The sequence below is a fragment of the Epinephelus fuscoguttatus genome, linkage group LG14 (genome assembly GCF_011397635.1).
Source record: "Epinephelus fuscoguttatus linkage group LG14, E.fuscoguttatus.final_Chr_v1".
Classification (NCBI taxonomy): Eukaryota; Metazoa; Chordata; class Actinopteri; order Perciformes; family Serranidae; genus Epinephelus; species Epinephelus fuscoguttatus.
The window spans coordinates 24,141,809-24,164,612 of NC_064765.1; the positions used below are offsets into that span (position 1 = coordinate 24,141,809).

Sequence of the window (22,804 nt, forward strand, 5' to 3'; positions counted from 1 at the left end):
GCCAGTCATTCATTCCACATCACTGCCCATAAATCTTAAATGTGGTCATAAAAGTAAATATGCTTTTGTTTTGCGGGTACCTTTCTTCTCTGCAGTAGCTTGCACCAGTCAGATTTCCTAACTGGAACCATTTGGAGAGCAATTCAGGAACCTTCTTGTTTGCTTGAAAATTCCAGGGTAGTCTCTAATGTTCACAGAAGAGATCATCTTATCTCTTTTTCAGCAGTACTCTAACCTTTTTTTCCCCATGATAATAAATCATGGCCTTGCCGTCCACGTTTGCTGTTGTGTCTTGTTTTCTGGCCGGCCACGTCAGATCTGTCAGGTTTTACATGGAAGAGGGAGTTATTCACCTCTCCCTAGTGAGCACTCGCTCATAAAGGATCAGTCAGGGCTTGAATCTGTGACCTCAGAACTTGGAATATCCTCTCACAGTAAGTCGTGATTGATATTCTGAGGAAAAGGCAGCCTGTCCGTTCCTGTGCACTCACCTTAGTGTTAGCATCTCTTGCTGAGCAGGTCATTCGCTTGACGCTTTTGAGGGTGGACGCAGTCTTGTGAGGCCTGGCACCAGCCAAGATACTGCCACAGAGGAGAGTCATCCCCCCATCAGAACCTAATTACAGAGCTGGTGGAGGTAGAATCGTGCCAAGTCCAGAAAAGGAACAAGGCTTTCCCTTTCATTTGGAAATACATATGCAGAGAGGCTTACTATATATATGGTAAAGACTACTGTATGCTGCATAGGAAGACCAATAAGCCACATATTGCAACCAATAGTCTAATTGTAGTGATATATTTTTGTACAAAAATGTATGAAATCATACTTTGTACATTTTGTACAAATGTCTCAATCAGAGAGGGAGTTTGTCTAGGTTGTAGACTTGCATGCTTAGCTATAAAGCACATGGGACATGCACTAAGACCAGCTATTTGTCTTTAGTTTTATTCGTTTTTATTTTTTGGTGTTTGTGAGGCAGTGCTGCACGGAAGTTTTTTTGAAGACCAGCACAGACATTAATATCGCCCTGGCTCCCTCTGCAAAAATACAATAGGAATTTTGGATTATTGCAGAAAACAATTTTTTTTTGTACTTACTGCTGTTATAATTTTTGAAGCCTAAATACCACTGTCAAAAGCTGACGTTAACCTAAGGAACTACACCACAGTTGCATGACTTCATCGTCACCTCAACAAGGCCATAAAGCTGTGTTTGGCGAGATGACGTTCCGTAGTTACATTTAGCCACTTGTTAGCAACCATCTTTTTAAAGACACGTAAAGGCTTCAGAATCCACAAGTGGGGGTATTTACTGACATATTTCATGTCAAAAGTACAAAATGTGAAAGTCTCTAAAGCTTGTGTTAACCACAGACCTTATTTCAGGCATCTCACCAAAAACCCATTCAATAAACCCATTGACTTCGAGTCGAGGGAACAGGGAGTGCTAAAATGCTAACACATTTCTGGGTTTTAGGACTCATTCTTGCACCACTCTCTGGCAGGTGCATATTATGCTGCACTGACTGAATGATAAAGCACAGAAAATTCCATGTCATAATGCCATAAACCACAGAATCGGTATTTGTGGAAGCACTGTATCACTCATCATACCACCACAGCGTGAGTCAGTGATGAAGGTCTTGATGAGCTAAAGTGTTGTTTTCTTTGCCTCTGGTCCTTTTTCTGAAGCTTTCTGATGACAGGGAAAAGGTCAGGTGGCTACAAACCCTCCTTTAATGATCCGGATTGACTGGAATCAGAGCACAGTTTATAAAGTGTTTTCCTTGGATGATGTTAATATTGTGCTTATGACAGCATTGCTCCTTTTGCATTCTTCATTTTCTCCCATTTTCTCAGGCTTTCAGCTGAAATAGCCTTTTCTGTCATTAAAAACATCTGTTGGCATGGACAGTTAACGTACAGTACACCCCTCCTACTGTACCACTGTGTGGTAATGCCTGCACCACCCACAGTTTGAAGCCAGGAGAGGGGGATTCTGTCATGAGAATCAGCTGCTGTTGGGTGTTTGGTGACATGGGCGTGTAAACGTTTGTGTGTGTCAGAAGTGTCCCAAATGTGTTTTTTTTTTCCAAGTGTGGTTACAATGAAAATTAATAATTGGTATCATTTCAGTCACTGCCCCACTGTGTTTGATTGCATCGGCTCCCTCCCCTAATCATCAGGGCTTCAGCTCCATCTTTGTTTGCATAGTAACTCCAGCTGTGTTTTTGTTGTGCATTGGTTGACTATATTTTGATGTAAGACGATGAGGTCACTCAGTCACACTGTGTGGTTGCTGATGAGCACCCATGATTTTAACTGCAGCCAATGTTAAGTGAGAGAGCAGAGTTTTGGGCAGAAAACGCCCTTTTGACCAACACAATGTGGTCAGCAGATAGTTTGCAAATTTATCTTATTTGCTCCGGGTCATATAATTAAACAGCTGCGGAAAAGCTTTGGTCACATTATGAACATCTAAAATGTAGGGTCGTTCTTATTTTATACCTTCAAGTGTAAGCTGTGTTAGAAGTCATGATAGAAAACAGAGGCGTGGACTTGAGGCACGTGACTTGACTTGACTCGTGTCAGACTTGAGTCCCAAATTTGTTGACTTTAGACTTGACAAATTCAAAAAAGACTTGCAACTCAACTTAGACTTTAACTACTCTGACTCGTGACTTTACTTGGACTTGAGCCTTTTTACTTGAGAATACTTGATACCCTTTCCCTGAGACCACGATTAGAAGTATGTTATTTAAAAGAGTGCCAGGAATTAAATCTTTTCCTTTCATTTCCTGATTCAGCTAACATTATCACTACTCATTCTCAGCATGTCAACACTTAAGGTAAGGTAAGGTCAGGTCAGGTCAGGTCAGGTCAGGTAAAACTTTAATGTCCCTGAGGGGCAATTTGAGGTGCAGACAGTAGTCAAAAGTAAAACAAAACAGACAGTACAATACATAACACACAACACACAGAATCCAGAATCACACACAGTATTAGGGGTAAATCATGGACCCTTAGTGGTCACTGCTGGTTAAGATAAGTGATAGCAGATGGGTCAAAGGAGGATCAGTAACCCTTAGTGCTACATTCAGGGAGGCAAAACCTCCGCCCTTACGGAAGCATCTGAAACTTAACATGGAGGGTATGTTGAGAGTCTGAGACAACAGACCGAGCTTTAGAGGTAGATGCTGCATACAGATGCTGTAGATTATTGAAGGTAACATCGGTGATCTTGCAGCACAACTTGACCACTTTTTCCAACTTGTTCTTGTTTTTAAAGCTCCGATTACCAAACCAACAATTTTAAAAGAAAGAATGGACTCAGTAAAAACAGAATAGAACATGATCGTCCTATTTACATCGAAACTCCTCAGCTTCCTTAAAAAGAATAGGCGTTGGTTTGCCCTCTTACGGATGCTGACAGTGTTCACATCAAAATTCAACTTGTCATCTAAGACAGTGTCCAAATGCTTGTACTGTTGCACTCCTGCCACTGGCTCTCATGTCCACTTTGTTTGAACCAATTCAAGAGCATTCAGTCAGGAGAGAACCATGGAGAACTAAAGTTACGTTACTGAGCACCGCATCGAAAGGGGGTCAGTTGAGGTGGTTAGGGCATCTGATCAGGATGCCTCCTGAGTGCCTCGAGTTAGAGGTGTTCTGGGCAGGTCCCACAGATAGGAGGACCCGGGGTAGACCCAGAACACGCTGGAGGGATTACATATCTTGTCTGGTCTGGGATGCCACAGGTTCCACTAGGAGGAGTTGGAAAGCTTTACTTGGTAAAGGGGCATCTGGAATACTTTGCTAAGCCTGCTGCCCCTGCGACCTGGCTTCATAAAGGCAGTTGACAATGGATGGATGGATGGATGGATGGATGGATGGGTGGATGGATGCATGCAACAACTTCCAACAAACTTATTTTAACAAATCAATACAAAATTTTAAAAGCATTAATGATTTTTGTAAATTTAAAATATTATTAATCTGATGTTAAAATGGCATTACATTTGGTGAATTGGACATTATGACTTGTTCAGGATTTGAAACTGTGTTTAGGACTTGGTTCTTAACCTTAGACTTGCCAGTCCTGACTTGAGACCTGCTTGTGATGTGGTCCTACTTCGGATAGAAAGAGTCCAGCTCACCTTAACATATTCAGGATGACAGAGATGTGATACAGATATGTAGTATTCATTATGGTGTCAAAATGAAAACCAAGACTAGAGAGTTAAAAAAGGCAGTGTTATTTTTACCAGAACAATATGTTTCTCTTTAATTGTAATGACAGCAGGAAGACATCTTATCCTCTGAGCTAAGGAAGAAAGTGTCCTCTCTGGAATATAATGTTCATGTCCTTTCTAAAATATTGGAAATATGCTACTTCACAACACAGAAGGATGTGACTATTTTGTACCAGTGGCTGAAGTTTGGCTCCAGCGCCAGTGACTAGATGTGCTTTTATTTATCAGCATGAAAACATTGGAATTTAAGAGTAAGCTAATATGAAAAGTCTCCTATCAGCTATGCAGCCTATTCCGCAGGAGTCTGGCTCCACAGCTGCATGGTGAGAAGCGAGATGTCAGGTTTGTAATGTGGCATGCTTGGTGTTTTTCACAAGGTTAACTTGGCTGAAAGGAATAAACTCCACACCCTTCCCCACCCTATAATTCCCATGAGACCCGGTTTATTGTCTTCTTATAAACGCCTCTCCCATTGGTGTTATCCACAGAAGCAGTTGTGTTAAGTGGTTTAGAGAGATTTTCCCGTTATGGTTGAGATCTAACTTTCAACTGTTCCACTCATTATGACACTCCGTAGTGGATTGTTCAGTCACAGAATCATCTGTTAACAATAAACGGTGCTTAAAATATTCGCCAATCTCCTCCATAATCCAAATAAAGTATCATTAAAACATTTAGAATATCATCACAGCCCTCTATTCATTGTGTTTGAATACATGGCAAAGCTCACTGCACTCTGAAGGAATAGTTTGACATTTTGGGAAGCATGCTTATTTGTTTTATTGCAGAGATTTAGATGATAATGCCAATAAAAAATGTTTGGGTATGTCACGCCTTGTGAGATAGGGACGCCATATTTTAGGTATGTGCTCTATTACTTCTATAATCAGAGCGTATGCACTCATTCCAAAAACAAGACAGTTTACAATATCTGGGTGTGGAGGTAGTGCATCAGGGTTCTGTAATCCAGGCCTGGGGCTGCCAAGTTTTATGGATATATGTTGTATCATGATTAAGCCTACTTGGTCCAAATACCGTTGCTTGACATGGGGTGATGTAAACTTCGCATTCTCTATATTACTCTCATGTCTGTACCTAAATCAAAGACTGTGAAAAGATTGGACATAGCTACCGGGATGTCACCCATTGGTTTGTGATCTCCCGTTCTGAAGCCTCGAGTTCGGCATTTAGGCTGTCGCTATCTTGGGTTTTAGCCAGAAGTGACTCTATTTGGATGAGAGGCTGAAGATGTTTAGGAGCAAGGGGTCCATCTGACTGAGAAGCCAAGGACACTATCAGCAGACCGCCTGTCACTCAAAGCAGCCCACCCTTAATCATACGTAACTTTAAGCCTTAGTTAAATGTAAATGGGTGAGTTATATAAAAATTCACGGCCATACGGTTGTCACAAAGAGAGACATTAGCTATAAAGACCTAAATCGTTTTTCGCACCAGGCTGTAAACATGCTGACTCCTGCTGTAAAGTTGGGCAATTTAACATGGGGGTCTGTGGGGATTGACTGGCTTCTGGAGCCAGCCTCAAGTGGCCATTCAAAGAACTGCAGTTTTTGGCACCTTTGTGTTGACTTTATTTTTCAGCTCTGAATGTTGCTACTTGACCTAAACATGATGCTACTGCAAGAAGCTGGCTAGCTTAGCTGAGCACAAAGAGTGGAAATGGGGAACCAGCTAGCCCGACTCTAACCGAAGGTAAAAAAAAATCTGCCTAAAAGCACCTCTAGCTGTGAGTTCAGTTAAAATGTCAGACAGATTTTAAAGGTGGCACAGTTGCATAAAGTCGATGGAAAGATGGGATTACTTTACAGCTAATGTCTAGCCAGTAGCCACAAGTCAACAAAGATTACACAGTCCATCAGGGAAATTTGTGCAAAAGATGGGAGGTAGGCTTGGGCCATATCTGTTTTTTCATGCCTTTGTGATATTTCACCGGGGTATGGGGTCTATGATTGTATTTGTGTAAAAAACAAAAAACAAAAAAAAAACAACAAAAACTTAAAAAACTTAAAGCTGAGCTGCTGGTGATAGAGGTCATTGTTGCATTGTCTAGCCTACAATGCTGTGTGTCTAATATGCAACAAGGCTACTTAGACAAGTCTCACTGGGTTTAAATACTTATGGCACATAGAATGAATGACAGAAAATAAGCACCCTTCTTGCTGCCTGCCAGCCTGTACTGCCAGCAGAGACTGACCTCTAGTGGCACATGCTGTGCACTACAGTACATTACCTCAATACAGCATGTCCGTATCAGTCTTATAGAAAGAGGAACATCCATATTTTTGAGGGTATTGAAAATAAAACCTTTAGGATGTCTATATACACTGGTATACCCCAATACCTTGATAATGGTCCAAGCAGAATGCAAGGCAACATTTGCAATGCCTTCTGTTTCGGTGCACTTTGAAGCTAATTCCCACGTTACATCTCATCTGTTTAATTCACACAAAGAGTAGAATCAACATGTTGTGGTTTCCAATGCAGCCAGGCTAGCTCTTGGCTGACAAACCATTCTTTCAGGCATCTCACTGACAAGCTGATGGCCCCATATTTTATCGCTCATCATTGAAAAAGCACAGCCTCATTGTACAAAACTTTGAGTAGCTGAAATGTAGGTCAGATACTGCGCCTGACGATACACAGCATGTGTCAACGGGGGACATGAAGTGCAAAAATGATGCTTGGATGTTTTTTTCCTTCCAGATGTTTCTGATAAACATTTAACATGGTCTGCTTCTTAAGCTCTTTGTTCCACTTTATTTTGTCTGTCATTATTTGGCAAACACGTAAATTACCTTATATTAGTGAAGCGATACTGGGTAGAGCTGACCCTGTGAGTCTGTTAGCCACAGTAAAAAGCCACAGACTGTGAAGTATTTACAATGATTTGGAGGGATCAAAGATGCAAGACTTTCTTCCACAACCCGAGCAGTGAAAACTTCAAACAGATCAAACATTTTTCGACCTTTGATTGCTCCTTGGATTCTACTTAGATACTGAGAACACACAGGTGGTGTGGATATTTTAACCCAGAATCCCATTCAACATGCTTTTTTGATTGTAGGATGCACCAGGAGGTTTTGATCTGCGCAGCAGTGATTGCTCCAGACCACCCTCAGTTCTGAAAAAAGAAAAAGCAAGTATAAAGTCCAGATGACCCACAGTGAAACTTGTAATACTTCAGGAATGTTCAGCAATCACCAAGTCATCTAATACAGATCCAAAATACTGACGTAAAAACATGACCTCTGGAGGAGGAAAAGACAACTCCGATACAAACAGATTTCATATTTGGGACATTTTTAAGATGGTGATATACAAACCCTCTCATTGTCTCTGATGGAGCAGTATTAGATCGGTTTGACCTCACAGAGATGGGAAGGGAAGAGTCAGCTTTTGTGCATTATGAGTGATGCAGGATCAAACATTTGCATTATCTTGCTTGCCCAGTTGTCAGCATGCAGGTAGGTATTTAACATGGACCACAGACATCTGTGTTACAGCACCTCTGTCTCAGAACCTGGCAGACGACTTCAGGTCACGGCTGGGCAAAATGTCAGTCTGAGAGACGGAGAAAGAAATACGGGAAAAAGAGAGAAGTCAAGGGAGTCTCAGCCGTAGCTTCCGAACAGCTTACTCCAGAGCTCTCACAGGGAGCGCTCGTGGCAAGGCATGTGGACAGGCCTTGGCAGGTAGCCTGGGTCCACGTGGCACAGCCAGAGCTCCTACTATACTTCAGATTTGCAGAGAGAGAAAGAGAAGAGTGCGTGTTTTGAACAACACCAGCCATCCCAGGGTGAGTCAGTATAGCTGGCTCCCTTTCATCACAGCACTGTCCCTTTGCAATGTGCAGACAAGGGGCGTTAACAAGACGTATTGTCAGAAGGGAGTGTATTTTCCAGTCAATTGGACCATTTTGCAGAAAGGTAGACTGTCAATGTATCATTAGGAGTTACACTGAGTTACTAATCAAATTAAATCCACGACAACAGCCCTGTGTTTATGTAGCTCAGAGTGTTCAGTTTTTCATGCTGTCGACTGTGCTGCATTATCCTGAAAAGTGCACTCTGCCCTCTGATGAAATGGAGTGGATTTCCATTGTAATCCAGTTCAATACACTACACTACTACTAAATACAAAATTCCCACAGCATATTGTAGATTTGAATTGACATCTTAGTTTTAATCATTAAAAGTATAGTAATTATTGCAGGACTGAATGTGATGGCATTTGATTTACAAATAACTCATGGGCAAATTAACAACTATTGGACTGGTAATTGATTGCACCATTATTTGCGCCTCACTTGCAGCCGCTTTCTGCCCTGTCTCAAGGTCCGATTCACAAATGATATTGCACTAACGATATGACAGTGGAAACATGCCCATAAAGTTGTGCAGCTGAGTGAAATTTCCCTTTTTTGCATCTGATTGTCATTATGCATGTGGCAAAGTTTAAATGTTGCGCCAAGAACACAGTCGGCAACAACAATGGCAATGAGAAAGAGAAAACTGAAACTTTCAGACCATGAGCTATGGGTCTTGGCAGAAGAGGTGCAGAGGCATTCCTCAAAACTTAGGGCAGTCTTGAAAGCCTGGGATTGATACCCCTTATAAATGTGCTTCACTTACTGTCAACTCTCTAAAGATGCTCATTTCACTGATCATTTCACTGTAACTGTGTACGGCTATTAGTCAGTCACTCTTTTGGTGATTGTTGTGACCTGAAATACCTTAGGGGCCATACACATGTAGTGACTTTAACTGCCTGGAAACCACAAGGTTGGGCATTGGGCGCTAGTTTTATACCTTTTTTGTGCCAGCTTTCAAGAGCGCGGTGGCAGGTTGAGTCTGAGGTTGTTAAGCAACCTTAACAAGCACCACATCATAGCCTATTTACCTGAAATCCTGAGTGCAGAGCTGACCTTCTTCCAGGTGCTGTTTGTAAGTGTGTAGGCCCATCGTTCATGGGACAGATGTAAAGTGCTGGTAGCCCTGCACCAAAATGACCAACTTTTCCATATTCACCACAGACTGATATTAACGTAAGAAGGCAAAGATATCAGTCGGCTGTGTATGGTTGTTCCTCGTCACATGACATGTGGTGTGTGCTGCTGCATTTCAAAATTTGAACTCTGTTAACCTCAGGACGCAGCCGTCACGCCCTGTAAAATAGGCACTTGGGACCGCGTGTGCGCCATGATAACATCGCTCTTTCATTTGAGAGTGCCTGTTGTGTGTCTTCATTGAAAACAATGACTTTGAGGGTGCAAAAAATGCGGCATGTGTTCGGCCCCTTAATAACAGCTTTTCTAAACAATTGTGATGCATGTTGCTTTGTTTTTAGCTGTTTTTTATATGGGTTGTTGCTGCAGTTCAAGGCAGTGCTGAAGGACGTCTCCGTGAGCTGCTCTCTTCCTGCTCTCTCTGTCCAGTTAGCTTGAGCTAACACAGCAGCAGCAGCAGCATCCAACAACCAAAATTGAGCTGTTAAATGCTTCCACAGTTTCACACTGACATTGAAACAACTTGACCAATAATAACCACTGGGTAGTGTCATGTAATGATAAATATTGAAATGAGATTTTACCCATTTAAATAGCCAAATATGTGGTAAAGTTGCAGTGATTGGACAAAAATTGTAAGGTTGTGCAGAATTCCCAGGGATTGGCTAAAATTTGCCTTGATTGTTGTGATTGCATGTTGTGATCTTTGCAAATTGGGCTGTTTTTGCAATGCATTTGCTTAAAAAGGGGGCAATTTGCACCAAATGAGTGCACATTACCTCATTTAAATGCTTGCAAATAGCACAGGAGCACCGAGACACTATGTGCATAGCAGCACAGTTAAGGGTGCATTTCAGCCTTTGCGGGAGAATCACACAGTTTGATTTTTCCTATTTGTGCAGGTTTAGCAACCGCAAAAACCATACAGTCCTTTTGTGAACTTGCCCCACTGTGTATCACAAAAACATGCTGCTTTAATTATTTGTGTTGCCTGTTTTTCAATGATTAAGTGACTTAATGTGACCACCAGACATTTTCAATATAACAAAGGCCCCCAGAGTCATGGCCAATGAGCCGTTTTGTGGCTACTGCGTGCTAAAACAAACTGCTGTTTGAAATACTGGCCATCATCCACATCACCTAAGTGTTTTTCAGGGAAAAACCCATTGAGTGTTCTTTTATTTGAAATTGCGTAATGCTTTGCATCATGTTTGAAAAAAAAAGAAAAAGGAAAATGCCCAGAAGTCTCTATTTTCCTCCCTGAGACAGCTTGTCCATCTATTTTTGATTTTGAAAAAGGTATGAAGGACTTGGTTGAAAGGGTGACATGTGGTTTGGATTACTTTGTTTGGAGCATGCAGTAGCATTTATGATTTTACTGCTGACACTTCCTTGGATTAGCTTCCTTTGAGCATGCTATTCCTGATGAGCTTGTCTTGAGTGTGTGAACAAGGTCATCAAGCTCTCACGGCGGTTCATGGTCTGGTGTCAGGCCTAATGCAAGAAAGAACCAGAAGCAAACAGTAGTCTGGCACACCCCACTGCCATGTCTATAATGTACATATAACAGCAGGACACTTATACATAATGGTGACCTAATCATTGTCTTGTTTTCATGTCCTGTTTTCCTGATGTATCTGACAATACGTCTGCATGAGAGCATCCAAATGTTGTATTTGGCAAATCACAGCACAGATGCAGCCCACATTGGAGCAGAGAAGAAGCTCCAGGCTACCAATCTCAAGGGCTCCCTCCACTGTCTAACACAGCGAGTATGATTGATGTGATATAATTATATTCCTTTAATGGGAACATTGAAGTGCAGCTCAGCTCGGTATTGCTGACTGTTATGCATCCAAGATTTGTTTTGAATTATAAACATAAGATAATCCCCACAATTTTTTGTTATTTCGTCACTTTGGACCACAGCGACTCGTCCATCAAGCGCTGCAGCTGTTTTCACACCATGACAACCGCGTAATGGAATGTGTTGCCTCTATTTGCAATCATAAAATTGATCGCAGGATATCAATAACGTCTTAATGAAAGTGAAATGTATGCTTGATTAAAGTTATCTGATACAAATAATCTGCTAACGATGGGTTTGCTCCCAGCATCTGGCAAGTATTCTTTTTTTCATATTGTGGGAACGCAAAATCTGAACCATAAGGTGAACCGAGGACAGCTCCTCAGCCGCTGTCATATCATGCACGAATGACCTTTTCCTGTTTTAATTAACATTCTGCATTCATTCAAGGCGCGCTTGGCAGTCAGGGTAATATTTACAATCCTGCATTTCATATCAACACATGACACCAACGCAACATCAAATTCTTGGGCATCCATTTGTTATTTAATCAATAGGCTGACATACTTTTCTCCTAAAAGATAATAATGTTTGACATGTTTTTTATACTGAAAGAAAACAAAGTCTGGATTTCTGTGGCCTCCCAGCAGTCTTGTGACCCAGATAGGTGATGTGATTATTGGAGATCTTCAACAGCATGTCAAGTGGCTACTCCAAGAAGAGCCAATTACCAGCATTTTGCTGATGTTTGGATAAGCTTGTCCCTTTGTTATGAAGTCCCTCAGTCTAACCTCATATTAGGTTAAAGCTATCACACATTCCGGGAGAGGAAGCACAAATACTGTAATGTATTAGCACAATCACTGGAGTCTATTAAGGTCAAGAAACATTAATCCCTCAGTCCTCTCCAAGAAGTGAATCATTACTAAAATTTGACTGGCACAAGATCAAAGACTAATCTACTCTTTATTCTGGCCGGTGCCTTGGAAATGGATCTGTTACACTCATTTATTATTACTGCTTAATCAATTATATATTTAGAAACATTATGGACAAAGTAGTGCAAATAATAAGTTATAGGCTACTGAGACTTCTATGAAACAGAAAGTGAACCCTGTGTCAGGTTAACACTTATGATCTCATGCAGCTTTCACTTGTCAGTTGTCAAAGCAAGTATACACTCACATGATGTGTTATACAGTTGCCAACAATATCAAATCTGTTTGGCATTTCATTTCAAGCATTAGAACTAATATGCCCAAATGAGCCTTGCATGATACTGACATAATAAGGTTTACTTTCTTGTGATTTTTTTTTTAGCCACAGTCAAGGCGTGGCTGTAAATGTCAGTCGGCTGGTCAGTCCACCTCTTTGGTCCAAACTGAAATATCTTAACAACTATGTGATGGACTGCCATGATAATTTGCGACATTCATGGTGCCCTGACAATAAATATTTTTTGGAGACTTGGTGATCTCTTGACTTTTTTAGGAGCGTCACCAACAGATCAAAGGTCACTTATCCTGTTAAACATCCCCACATCTACTGGATGGATTATTAGTAAAGATATTCATGGCTTCTCAATAGTAAAGCCTGCAGACTTTTGTGATCGTCTGACTTTTTTCAAGTGTCATCATGAGGTTGACATTTGTGGTTTTGAGTGAGAGTTACTGGATGGATTGCCATGCAATTAGATACAGACATTCATGTGGGGACATGTGGCTCAGTCGTAGGGATTTTTGTGATACTGTAACTTTTAATCTGGCGCCATCATCAAGTCAAAATAAACTATGGTTAATCATATCAAATCAAATCAAATCAAGTTTATTTATATCACACATTTAAAAATAACTGCAGTTGACCAAAGTGCTGTACTCATTAAAACAATGACACACAAATATATAGTAATATAACATGTACACAAATATAACCAATATACCACTACGAACAACCAAAGGCCATTAAAAACATGTACATCTTAAGATTTGTCTTAAAAGTGTCAGTGGATGGGGAGCATTTGATTGAGAGTGCAGAGAGATTGAGAGAGATTGTTCTGCAGATTGAAGAGGGCGGGAGTTGTACTAGGGGCAGAGAAGTTCAGCAATGTACTGCGGTGCCAGCCCATGTATAACCTTAAAAACAAATACCTTGGAGAACAACGCTTTGTACCTTGGAGAACCTTAAAATCAATCCTGTGTTTGAAAGGTAGCCAGTGCAGGGATGCTAGCAGTGGTGTAATGCTGTCTCTTTTTCTGGCACCAGTCGAGACAAAGACGACTGGCCATCACTCAGTGACCAAATGACCAAAATGACCAAATACCTGCAAAACTGATGACACACCCTTCAGTCTCAGCTGTAATTAGCAAATGCTAGCATGCTAGCAGACTTAATTAGAATATAGACAATAATAATCACAATATTTGTTAATAATAACTTCCGGGTAGAGATCCCCACATATACGTATGTAAAATGAAATGGCGTTGAGCAAATGCTGCCTCTGTTGGGTTGTTTTTAGCCACCTAAAAAGGCCCACCTAAAGAGATGAATATCACTTCAACTCTATGCTATATTTAGAATATTTTAACCACTTTCAATGGGGAACTGAAGCCGTTATTTCAAAGTCACCAGACTCCATTGACAAAAGCAGTAAGAGCAGTAATTTGACTTCACAGAACAGGCGAGTTGTTGGACCTATGGCTACGCCCCCCTCCACTCACTCGGACAAATCAACATTCAGTGACTGGCGCTATGGCAGGTGTCACAGTACACGGCATTTTGCAGGAGGCAATTGATGATTTTTGGAGACATAACGATCAGATGTCATTGAGAAGTAACCAAAACGCATTGGAGGGATATATTCATCATTTTATTGTTGAGAAGGTCGATGAAAAGCTTAAATTAGAAGCCAAAATTTACAGGTCACAGTGTAAGCGTGATAAACCGCATCTTGTTGCCGTCGCCATCAAAGACAACAAGTCAAAGTGCCACTGAAGTTAAGGTTTTTGGCTCAGAATATGAGAAAAGGATAACGGCCTTTTTACCATCTTTACCAAGAGTGTCTCTCCGTTAGTTTGGTGCTACAGTATTTACATTGAATCATTCAGCATAACGTTTGCCAACCTTTGTTATCTCTGCGATTACAGATAAATTAATGAAGCTAAGCTCCAGAAGTTAACGTTAGCTTAACTAGAGCCCTTTGGACAACAGATAACAATGATGTATGATCACCAAAGTACAAAACTAGAAAAAATAGGCTAATGAACTCCCAGCAAACAAGGTGACATGATGAACAATGTAGCTAGGAGCTAATGTTAGGCTAAATTTAGCTAACGTTAGCTAGAGATGTTAAAGATAACTTTATATTTCTTTCCAGCAAAGTGACAATATGTTGCAATATGTTGCCTCAAACACAATGTTGACTTACCTTAGAACAGATGTAGACATCAGTGTTAATCTTATTCACGCGGTTGAGTTGATGTTGTGGTCTACCGCACAACTTTATCTAAAGGAGACACTTTTCTCGGTTGCGATGTGGCTTAGGAAAGGGTAAAAAATACACCCCGTTGCCCAGCCTCTCAGGATACCTTGTGTCGGAGTTGCATGTATCCCATGCACACAGTCTGACCATTTTTACACTTCAAATCTCAAAAAAAGCTCATAAAACCGAACAAAACTGACTTTCTGTAATGCATTTCAATGGACGTCCAGGCAGAGAATGTCCGAGTGTATGGGAATGGCTATACGCACTGTGATTGGCTCATCACATTTGAGGGTGGTGTTTAGCCATAGGTCAATTAGCGTGTAGAGTAAAGTGGAGCAAATATTCTATTTTTTTATAGCATACTCTGAATCTGATGTAGATTTTTTTAGGTGGCCAAAATATGTTTTTCTGTGACCCTTGTGCACAGTAGTACATTGCTTAGCTTTTATGCTGTTTATGCTGTTATAGGCGATCTAGTTTATCAAAGACGCTAGCAAAGAAACACAGTGCATGAAACAAGCCCTGCAGAAACATCAGATAGACTGGGCCACCATGTTTAACTGTAAGTCTTTAAATGTTACAGTTACAACTGAAAATGACAACATTAATGAACAAGTTTGTCAATTTCAAGTATCTCCATACTTCAAGTCAATGGCCAGTTGTCTGCCCAGAAGTGACATCACAGTGATAAGGTCTATGATAAACATTATGAGCATCAGAATGTTAGCATTGTCATCGTGACCATATTAGCATGTTAGCATGTTGATGTTAGCTGAAAGCACAGCTGTGCAGCCTCACAGAGATGCTTGTTTGACTTTTACTCTAGTTCATTGAAACAAAAAGTATAATCTTGTTGATTTAGTTTGTTGAATCTGACTAATTATCATATGCAAGGATGCTTTATTTTCTTTTGTTGTAACTAAGCTAATACAAGACACAAGTAGGCTAACTTAAAGTAATGAGGACGTGAAAGCCAGGAAAGATGACGTGTAATTTGTGAACCATCTATCTTCGCTGTAATTAGGGTCAAATCATGAAGTTTACACAAAGAGACTTTGGACTTTCCCCTTTGACTCACCAGAATTCATAGGGTGTTAATTTAGCCCCAGAGAGATGGTTTAGTCAGAAGCTATGTGACGTGTGTGCCAGATTTATTAAAACTTTGGTCAGAGATAGCTTTATCATCGCTAAGCCCCACAGACAATTTTAACGTCTGCCATCTATAGATCTTGAAAAGTAGGGCAGCTGTCGTTTCCAAATTAAATAAACTGTTTCTCCCAACGATTTGGGCTTTTTTAGAAACGTGCATTTAGTGGTGTGAGGAGGGTGGTAAAGCTAGACTTTAATTTTTATTTTTCCTGGTTGGAACGTTGTGTTTCTCACTCGGGTGCATGACAGGAGTCTGATCCTGTCCTGGTCCTGGCTTTTGTAGTCTGGATGAGGGAGTCTTAAGTGAAGGGCTTTAGTCAGGACCACTTAAAAGAGGCTTCAGATAGAAGCTGTCATTATTTCCCTATTGAGAGACAGAGGGCACTGCTAGGTGAGGCCACACACACTTGGGAGAAATCTTTGTTTTTGCCAAGATTTTAAAAGTTAAAGTTAAGCTGAAATAAATGCAGAACATGATATTACTAGAATAGGCATGTCTGTTTTGCTTATTAGCAAAGGCAGAAGCGTTCATTCTTCTTCTCAACATACTGGCTCCACTAACTGAACTCCCCTCCTGCCCTGGGTTTAACTAAGATTACATCCTATCATAAATGTGTCAAAACAGATTTAGTAACTCAGAGTTTAAGTTCACAATTTCTGCTGGATCCTGCTGGATCCTGCTGTCTCCGCTAACCTACCATTTCGCTGTGTGCAAGTCCCCATTGAGATGTCGACATTTTATGAAATATCCATCAATTTCAACATTATTAGATCATACATACGCCTGCCTGGCATCCAAACTAACCGAGAGAGATGGAGATTTCAACCACATGGCGCTGGACTGACACTCCAAAACAGCCCTGCGGTTGGCAACATCCTCCCAGACCCAACAATTTTTTTTGACCTAGCTGCTGCTTTTATAGAGTGGTTGTTTATTTTTAGAGATCGAAACACTGTAAGACCGTACCACAGGTCAATCACTGGTCAGTTTCGACATCATTGTTAAATTTGTCATGTTTTTCCATCCTTATTATAAAGAAATAAATTGCGGGTGGAGTGGGGAAGGATATGAACAGTTTGACCTATCCTTTGAGATTTCCACAATAACGCCCGCTTTTCAGCACCTACTGTTCGTCATGCTTCGTCTGCAGAAGCTACACCTCGTTGTAGGGTAGTGTTTCAGTACGTGACAGATTTATGACCTGTTTAATAATTTGCTTTAGACAATCACTTGATTCTGGTGACTCTAGATTGCTCTCTGTGATGGAGCCCAAATGAAATGGTCAGAAAGACAAGCCTTTGACTTATCAGCTGTCTGTCGATGGTCCTCCAGGCATGACTCTCCCATTTCCTCCTGACCCAGTTTCAAAGTTTGCCTTGGATCCAGCTCATTGTGTCAACCCAGTGCACGTGGATACCATTAATGTGTGATTTATTTTGAACCCCATGTGGACTGTAGCTGTGGCTGAGGTATTCTCAGGTCTTACAAAATGCTCCAAGAGAAAGATTGGTGTTCATCTCTACATCTGTAGAACACACCACCACTGATGACATTTTAACAAAGATAAGCGTACTGTAACTCATGAGTCTTTGAGAGATGGAAAAGGTTCACTCGGATTGATCGTGATGAACTGTTATATGATTTTGATCCTCGTTTAAATGTTTCCGAGTGACAGCCATAAGCTGTGAGTAGGCCTACAGCTCTCGGAGAGAGACCCAAGCATGTCCACATGTGAGATGAGTTGTTTGTCTCCCTGTGAGAACCAGTCATGTCTGTTGTGTATCAGGGCCATGGCTCGGAGATTGGCTGGAAGTGCGATGGGGACCCGCAGCCAGGAGAGAAGGTCCTGCAGGATATAAAGGAGAGGAGAGGGCAGGAGAGACGGCTTCAAGAGATCCAACAGCAGCTGGAGATACTGGGCCGGGGCCAGGAGATGACTGTGAGTTCAAAGCAGCTATGTTCGTTCACACACAAAACACATGCTCGTATTCACACGAGTGCGTCCATCCACGCACTGTCTGTGTTGCGCTTTTTAACACTCCTCGGTGCTTCTATTCGTAGACACGTGTGTGACAAATTATTACAAGTGAGCAGCTCATTCTCAGTCATTCTCACAGGGGGACAATGAAATCACATGCAATATCCGAGTCTCTGCAGGCCCATATTTTTTCCTCCTTTTCTTCTCTCCCTTTCTGTCATTACCACACTCACTTTACAGTTTTGTGCAAAATGTATGAGATAAAATATCTTTCTCTGCTTTACTTTGCACACAGGTTTGATCTAAGGGCGAGGACGGTCATTTACTCCACTGATAGCCTTTTGTCCTCTGCAGTATTTCATTGCTCTCTAGCATTCTTCTCTGAGATTCGATGTCCACCCTCTGCAGCGTTCCCTAGAAACCATTGAGCTCTGTCTGGTTTTAGGAGCCTCTGCAGAATTACAGCCTCAGAAGTGTTTCCCCAAACCCTGTAGCTAAAGGCACAACACAAGAATGTCTGGAGAACAAAAGGAGGATAGCTCTGATTTCTGCTTTCTCTGACATTTATGACTTCAGATTTTGTGTGCAAAGAAAAGGAAAACATTTGAGATAGATTCAGTGTTCTGACTATGTCATTGTTCGTATGGGGTAACTTCTCCCGCTCTTGCGCAACAAACTCTCCGTTTGCCTCCTTGTAGCGCTGCTGTCGATGGAATACAAATTTAAATGGGTTATCCCTGACTGCAGTTCTCACACTGATGAACCACAACATGATGCATATATGCCTAATTTAAACATAAAAGATGCTCACAAAAAGTGAGGTAATAAAGACATTAAGTGGCAGCCACACCCTTACATCAAACAAGGCACCATGCCATGCAACCCCAACCTATTCCTGGCCTAATTAAGGACACACAAATGGATTTTTTTGCTAATTAAGCCAACCTCCGTTTGAGGAAACTGTTCTCTCTTTATCATCACAAAACATCAAAACCACCAGTCTCTCAACTCATGGTACAGCTAGCCACTCTTTGTATATATCTGTGTCTCACTGCGTTTTATATACTGTGACTAAATCATTGAAGCCAGCCAGTGACTGTAATGTAAACAGCACACTCTCTGTGTATATTCTCTGTGCCACCGGGCTTGTTTTGTGGTTGGGAAAGATTTATTTGTATGGAATTTGTCTGGGAGGGCATTCTCGAACAGTTTCACACAGCTCCAGTATACTCATAAAGTTGATTTGTGCGACATCCGTAACTCAGATGTCTTCTCACAGTCTCTTTGCACCTGAAGTGTTTACCAACTGCGAAGGCTTTTTGCATATTACTCTGGTGTATTAAAAGAGCGTGATAACTGAGATCAGTTTGGGAGTTATTTTAATTGAGCTATGAAGTCAAAGTCAGCGCAATTTAGGAACATCTTTTTAACATCTTTCTGCAGCTCCAGCCCAGATGTTTCCTCACAAGTTCCAAATCTCTTAGGTTTTTAAAATACCTTCAACTCTGGGTCATTCAGATTATAATATATGCCCATTTGTTCACATTCACTTGGCATTGTAGGGGATCCTTTTGTTGCATAGATTCACATGTAGCTAAACATTCATTCTGTGAACTCTACCCTAGCATAATATAACAAATAGGTTTCAATATTAGTAATGCTATTAACACCAAATTCACCAAAAAACCCTACCTATATTATGTAATTCCAAAATAGTATCATCACATAATTTTGCCTTTTTTAGGTGTCAGGAGTGAAAATCCTCAGTGTTTGCTGTGTTATGGTTTCAGAATGATGAAGACAGATGGCGAACACTTAGCTACAAAATAGGACATAGGCTCTACAGGATGCTTTCTTTTCCTTGGCAGCTATCGTGTTTTTCCTAAATGATTTACAGACTTTTAGGCCATCTGTTATCTTAAATGGATGAAAAATGATGCATTTAACTGCTGAAAATAAGAAAAAATCTCCCCAGTAGAAAATGACCCTGGAATTCCCTAGATTTGGCCAGAGTCTCGAATGTTTACAACTGTCTGGCTCCGCCCCTGATCGTTTAATACAAAGCAAGTATTCCTCCAAATGGTACCAAAACTATAAAAGTATTAGTCATTTTGGAAGATGTACGTATTTTTGTTATTTCGAGAGTTAGATGAGAAGATTCACAACCCCAAAAACAGTATTCATTTAACTACTACTATTCATACTTTAAAGTGGAAGCACTGAAGCAGACAACTTTTAAACACACCTCCACCCCACTTAGTGTTTTCTAGTGGTACTATTGTTGGCACCACTGTTGCAAACATGACTGGATGGCTTTTCATTTTGACGAGGAGGAGGATATGGACCGCACACAGACAGAAACGGAGGACACCTCCAACCCTTTATGTAGCTGCGGTGCCAAATGCAAGACAGGGAGGGAGTGGTGACAGCCACGTAAGTACCTCCAGTGGAGAAAGGCAAAGGACGAAATGCGCCCTTTCATTTTGTCACGTATTGTGAATTCTCACAATGAATACAACAATAAACTGCATTGGAATCAGTGTGTAAGGTTTCTGTGCTTAACAGTTCTTTTTCAGATGACCGATTAAAAAAAACACATCCGAAAGAAATGGACTCAAAGGCCTTAACTGTGATTGCTCCACCCTTTGTCATGTCAGTTTAGAGGAGGACCCAAATGCAGGCTAACAGACCATTTGATTTTGAATTTAGCTGATTGAAAACATCCAGTATAAGCAAGCAACTCAAAGTCCAAAACGAACGCAGAACAAAAACCAGACTGAAAACCAACTGAGGAAAACACGTTGAACAGGAACCAGCACAGGAATCACGCAGAGATGAATGCTGGAACGACCCCAGAATGCACTCAGGAGGAACACAGACAAACTGACGAAGGGAAACACACAGGTACATACACAGAAAACTAACCACAAGAACGAGACACAGCTGGAGAAGGAAGACATGGGCAAAAGGAAGGAAATGGAGATTGGCTGACAACAAGGGTGGAGCAGACAAGACTAATACAGAACAGGTGTGAAGGGAAGACTCAGGGAACTGGGAAGGACTAACGAGACAGGTGTGACAGAAAACAGGCGGGAAAACACACAAAGACAGGAGGTGAAACCAGACACGACACATGAGGAGAGAATCTACAAAATAAAACAGGAAGCAGATTAAACACAAGTGAATAACATGAAACAAGGACCACAAACAGAAAACTCCATAGGATAACAGAATATAAACAAACCCAGGATCATGACACCCTTCAGCATTTTAGCTTCTGGGGATAGTAACTGCAAGAACTTACTCACTAACTGATAGTCTTTGGTAACTGGGGATAGCTATCCCCCTCCTGTCTTGGTTGTGAAGTGAAAGCCAGAATTACAGGGAACCAGTCTAAACACCGATGTTGTCATTACTTATATTGTGCAATCAACATTTACTTCATATAATACGTTAAAACATAAAACTTCTCTGTGTCCACTTTAACTTAAGTACCCCATGTGTCCCCTTTTAGCATTCATGGCTACAGGCCATGAACAGTTAATCCCTAATAGTGCCTTCCATGAAGTGATATCATTCACTTGGAGTGAGTTTTAAAATCTAGTAAAAAAAACAACAACGCTTAAACAATCTGTGATGCTACTGCCGAGATAATCCCATTTGTTTCTCTGTCTGTCAAACCTTTTTAAGAAGTTGTGTGCGCCTATAATCGGTGATGACAAGAGTTACAATGAATCCCGTATTCCAGAGAAGGAAGCTAACGTAAGAGGTTGACTGTTTATGAAATTGTTTTAGGAACATGTTTTGAATAGAAATGATTTACTGAAGTACAATAACTCCAAAAAAATCACCAGGATGACTGGATATTAGATGTTTTCCTTCCAATTTGGAAGTATGCCACTCTCTGTTTAGTCTGGCCAGCTGCTTACCAGCTGAGAGTGTGGCAAATCAAAAGGTTAGTCTCCAACATTGTGGCAGTGACCACAAATACTCTCCTTCACTTTGATTGATTCCAGTGTGCGCTGTTAAGAATTCAAGTGTTTGTCTAGAGATCTACCTGATTTACCTTTTGGAGTGATTTGTTTAAACAAAAGCTGTGTTGTGTTGGATTCAGATCTGAGACCTATAATTTTGCGCGTCATCTCTGCTTCTCCTCTCGTTCAATCCAAACAAAACCCCCCATTCCAGTGAAATCCAGCTCTTTGCCAAAGAATCTCTTCTCTTACCTTCCATTTTCCATTTTTTTTCTCCCGTTGTTGATAATATTTGTCAGTGCAGAAAGGTCTTGGCCTTTCCACTATAAAGAAAGGTATTAATGGTATGATTGTCATTGTTCTGTGGTAATGACACATACAGTACTGTAGAACTGCAGTAAGACAAACATTTCTAGAAACAAGAGTTCAGCTGGGTTGTTTTAATCTTTTAAAGCTAAATCTGTGATACTCAACAGCTGATCCGGTGCGAGTTTTCCTGCAACTTCATTTGGCTGCATTCCTGGATCAACTGCAAAAGGAAGGACAATCCCAGCATTTACAGTAAGGCCGGAAGGTTCCAGCAGAGCAATCATTAATCATACAATCTACTTCATGTTAGCCAGGATTCTCAAGTGCTTAGGGACTAGAATAGCTTTCATTTGTTGAAACTGTGTTGAAACAATGTGAGAACCTTTTATGCATGGTTCAGTGACAAAACTTATAAGAAAACCACAAACAGTAACCATAGCATGCTGGAATGATACAGAAGTATCAGCTTGAAACTTGTAAATGTGAACACACTCCTACAGTCCTTTCAATGCAAAGAAGTCAAAGTTGTCCTGACTCTCTGAGGTTCACTGTTCAGAGGTTGTTGAGCTGCCTTTTTGTGCCAACTCTGCAGTTTCACAACTCTTTTTTCCACAGGAGGCCGGCAGGTTTGCCAGAAAAGAGGAGCCATGGAGAGAAGGGATTCTTTCTCTCTCACCCTTTTCTCTTCATTCCATCCATGGCTGTTGGCTGTTAGCTTTTGGCTTGTCACACTGTCTGCTCTTGTTTGCCACTTTATGATCTCCTGAAATAGACACAGTTTGACAGAAAGGGTTCTTCACAATTGTCTATCCTTTTCCTGTGTCACTGT

At 41.0% G+C, this 22,804-nt stretch overlaps 1 protein-coding gene across 2 annotated transcripts in view; it reads left to right on the forward strand.

Moving 5' to 3' along the window:
- The window catches only part of fsip1 (fibrous sheath interacting protein 1), a 42,652-nt gene that overhangs the window by 9,978 nt on the left and 9,870 nt on the right, over positions 1–22,804 (forward strand). For both annotated transcript variants that reach the window (XM_049596024.1, XM_049596023.1), the window contains exon 9: positions 17,501–17,653. In XM_049596024.1, the coding sequence (XP_049451981.1) occupies positions 17,501–17,653 (153 nt within the window). The remainder of the gene's footprint in view (positions 1–17,500; positions 17,654–22,804) is intronic.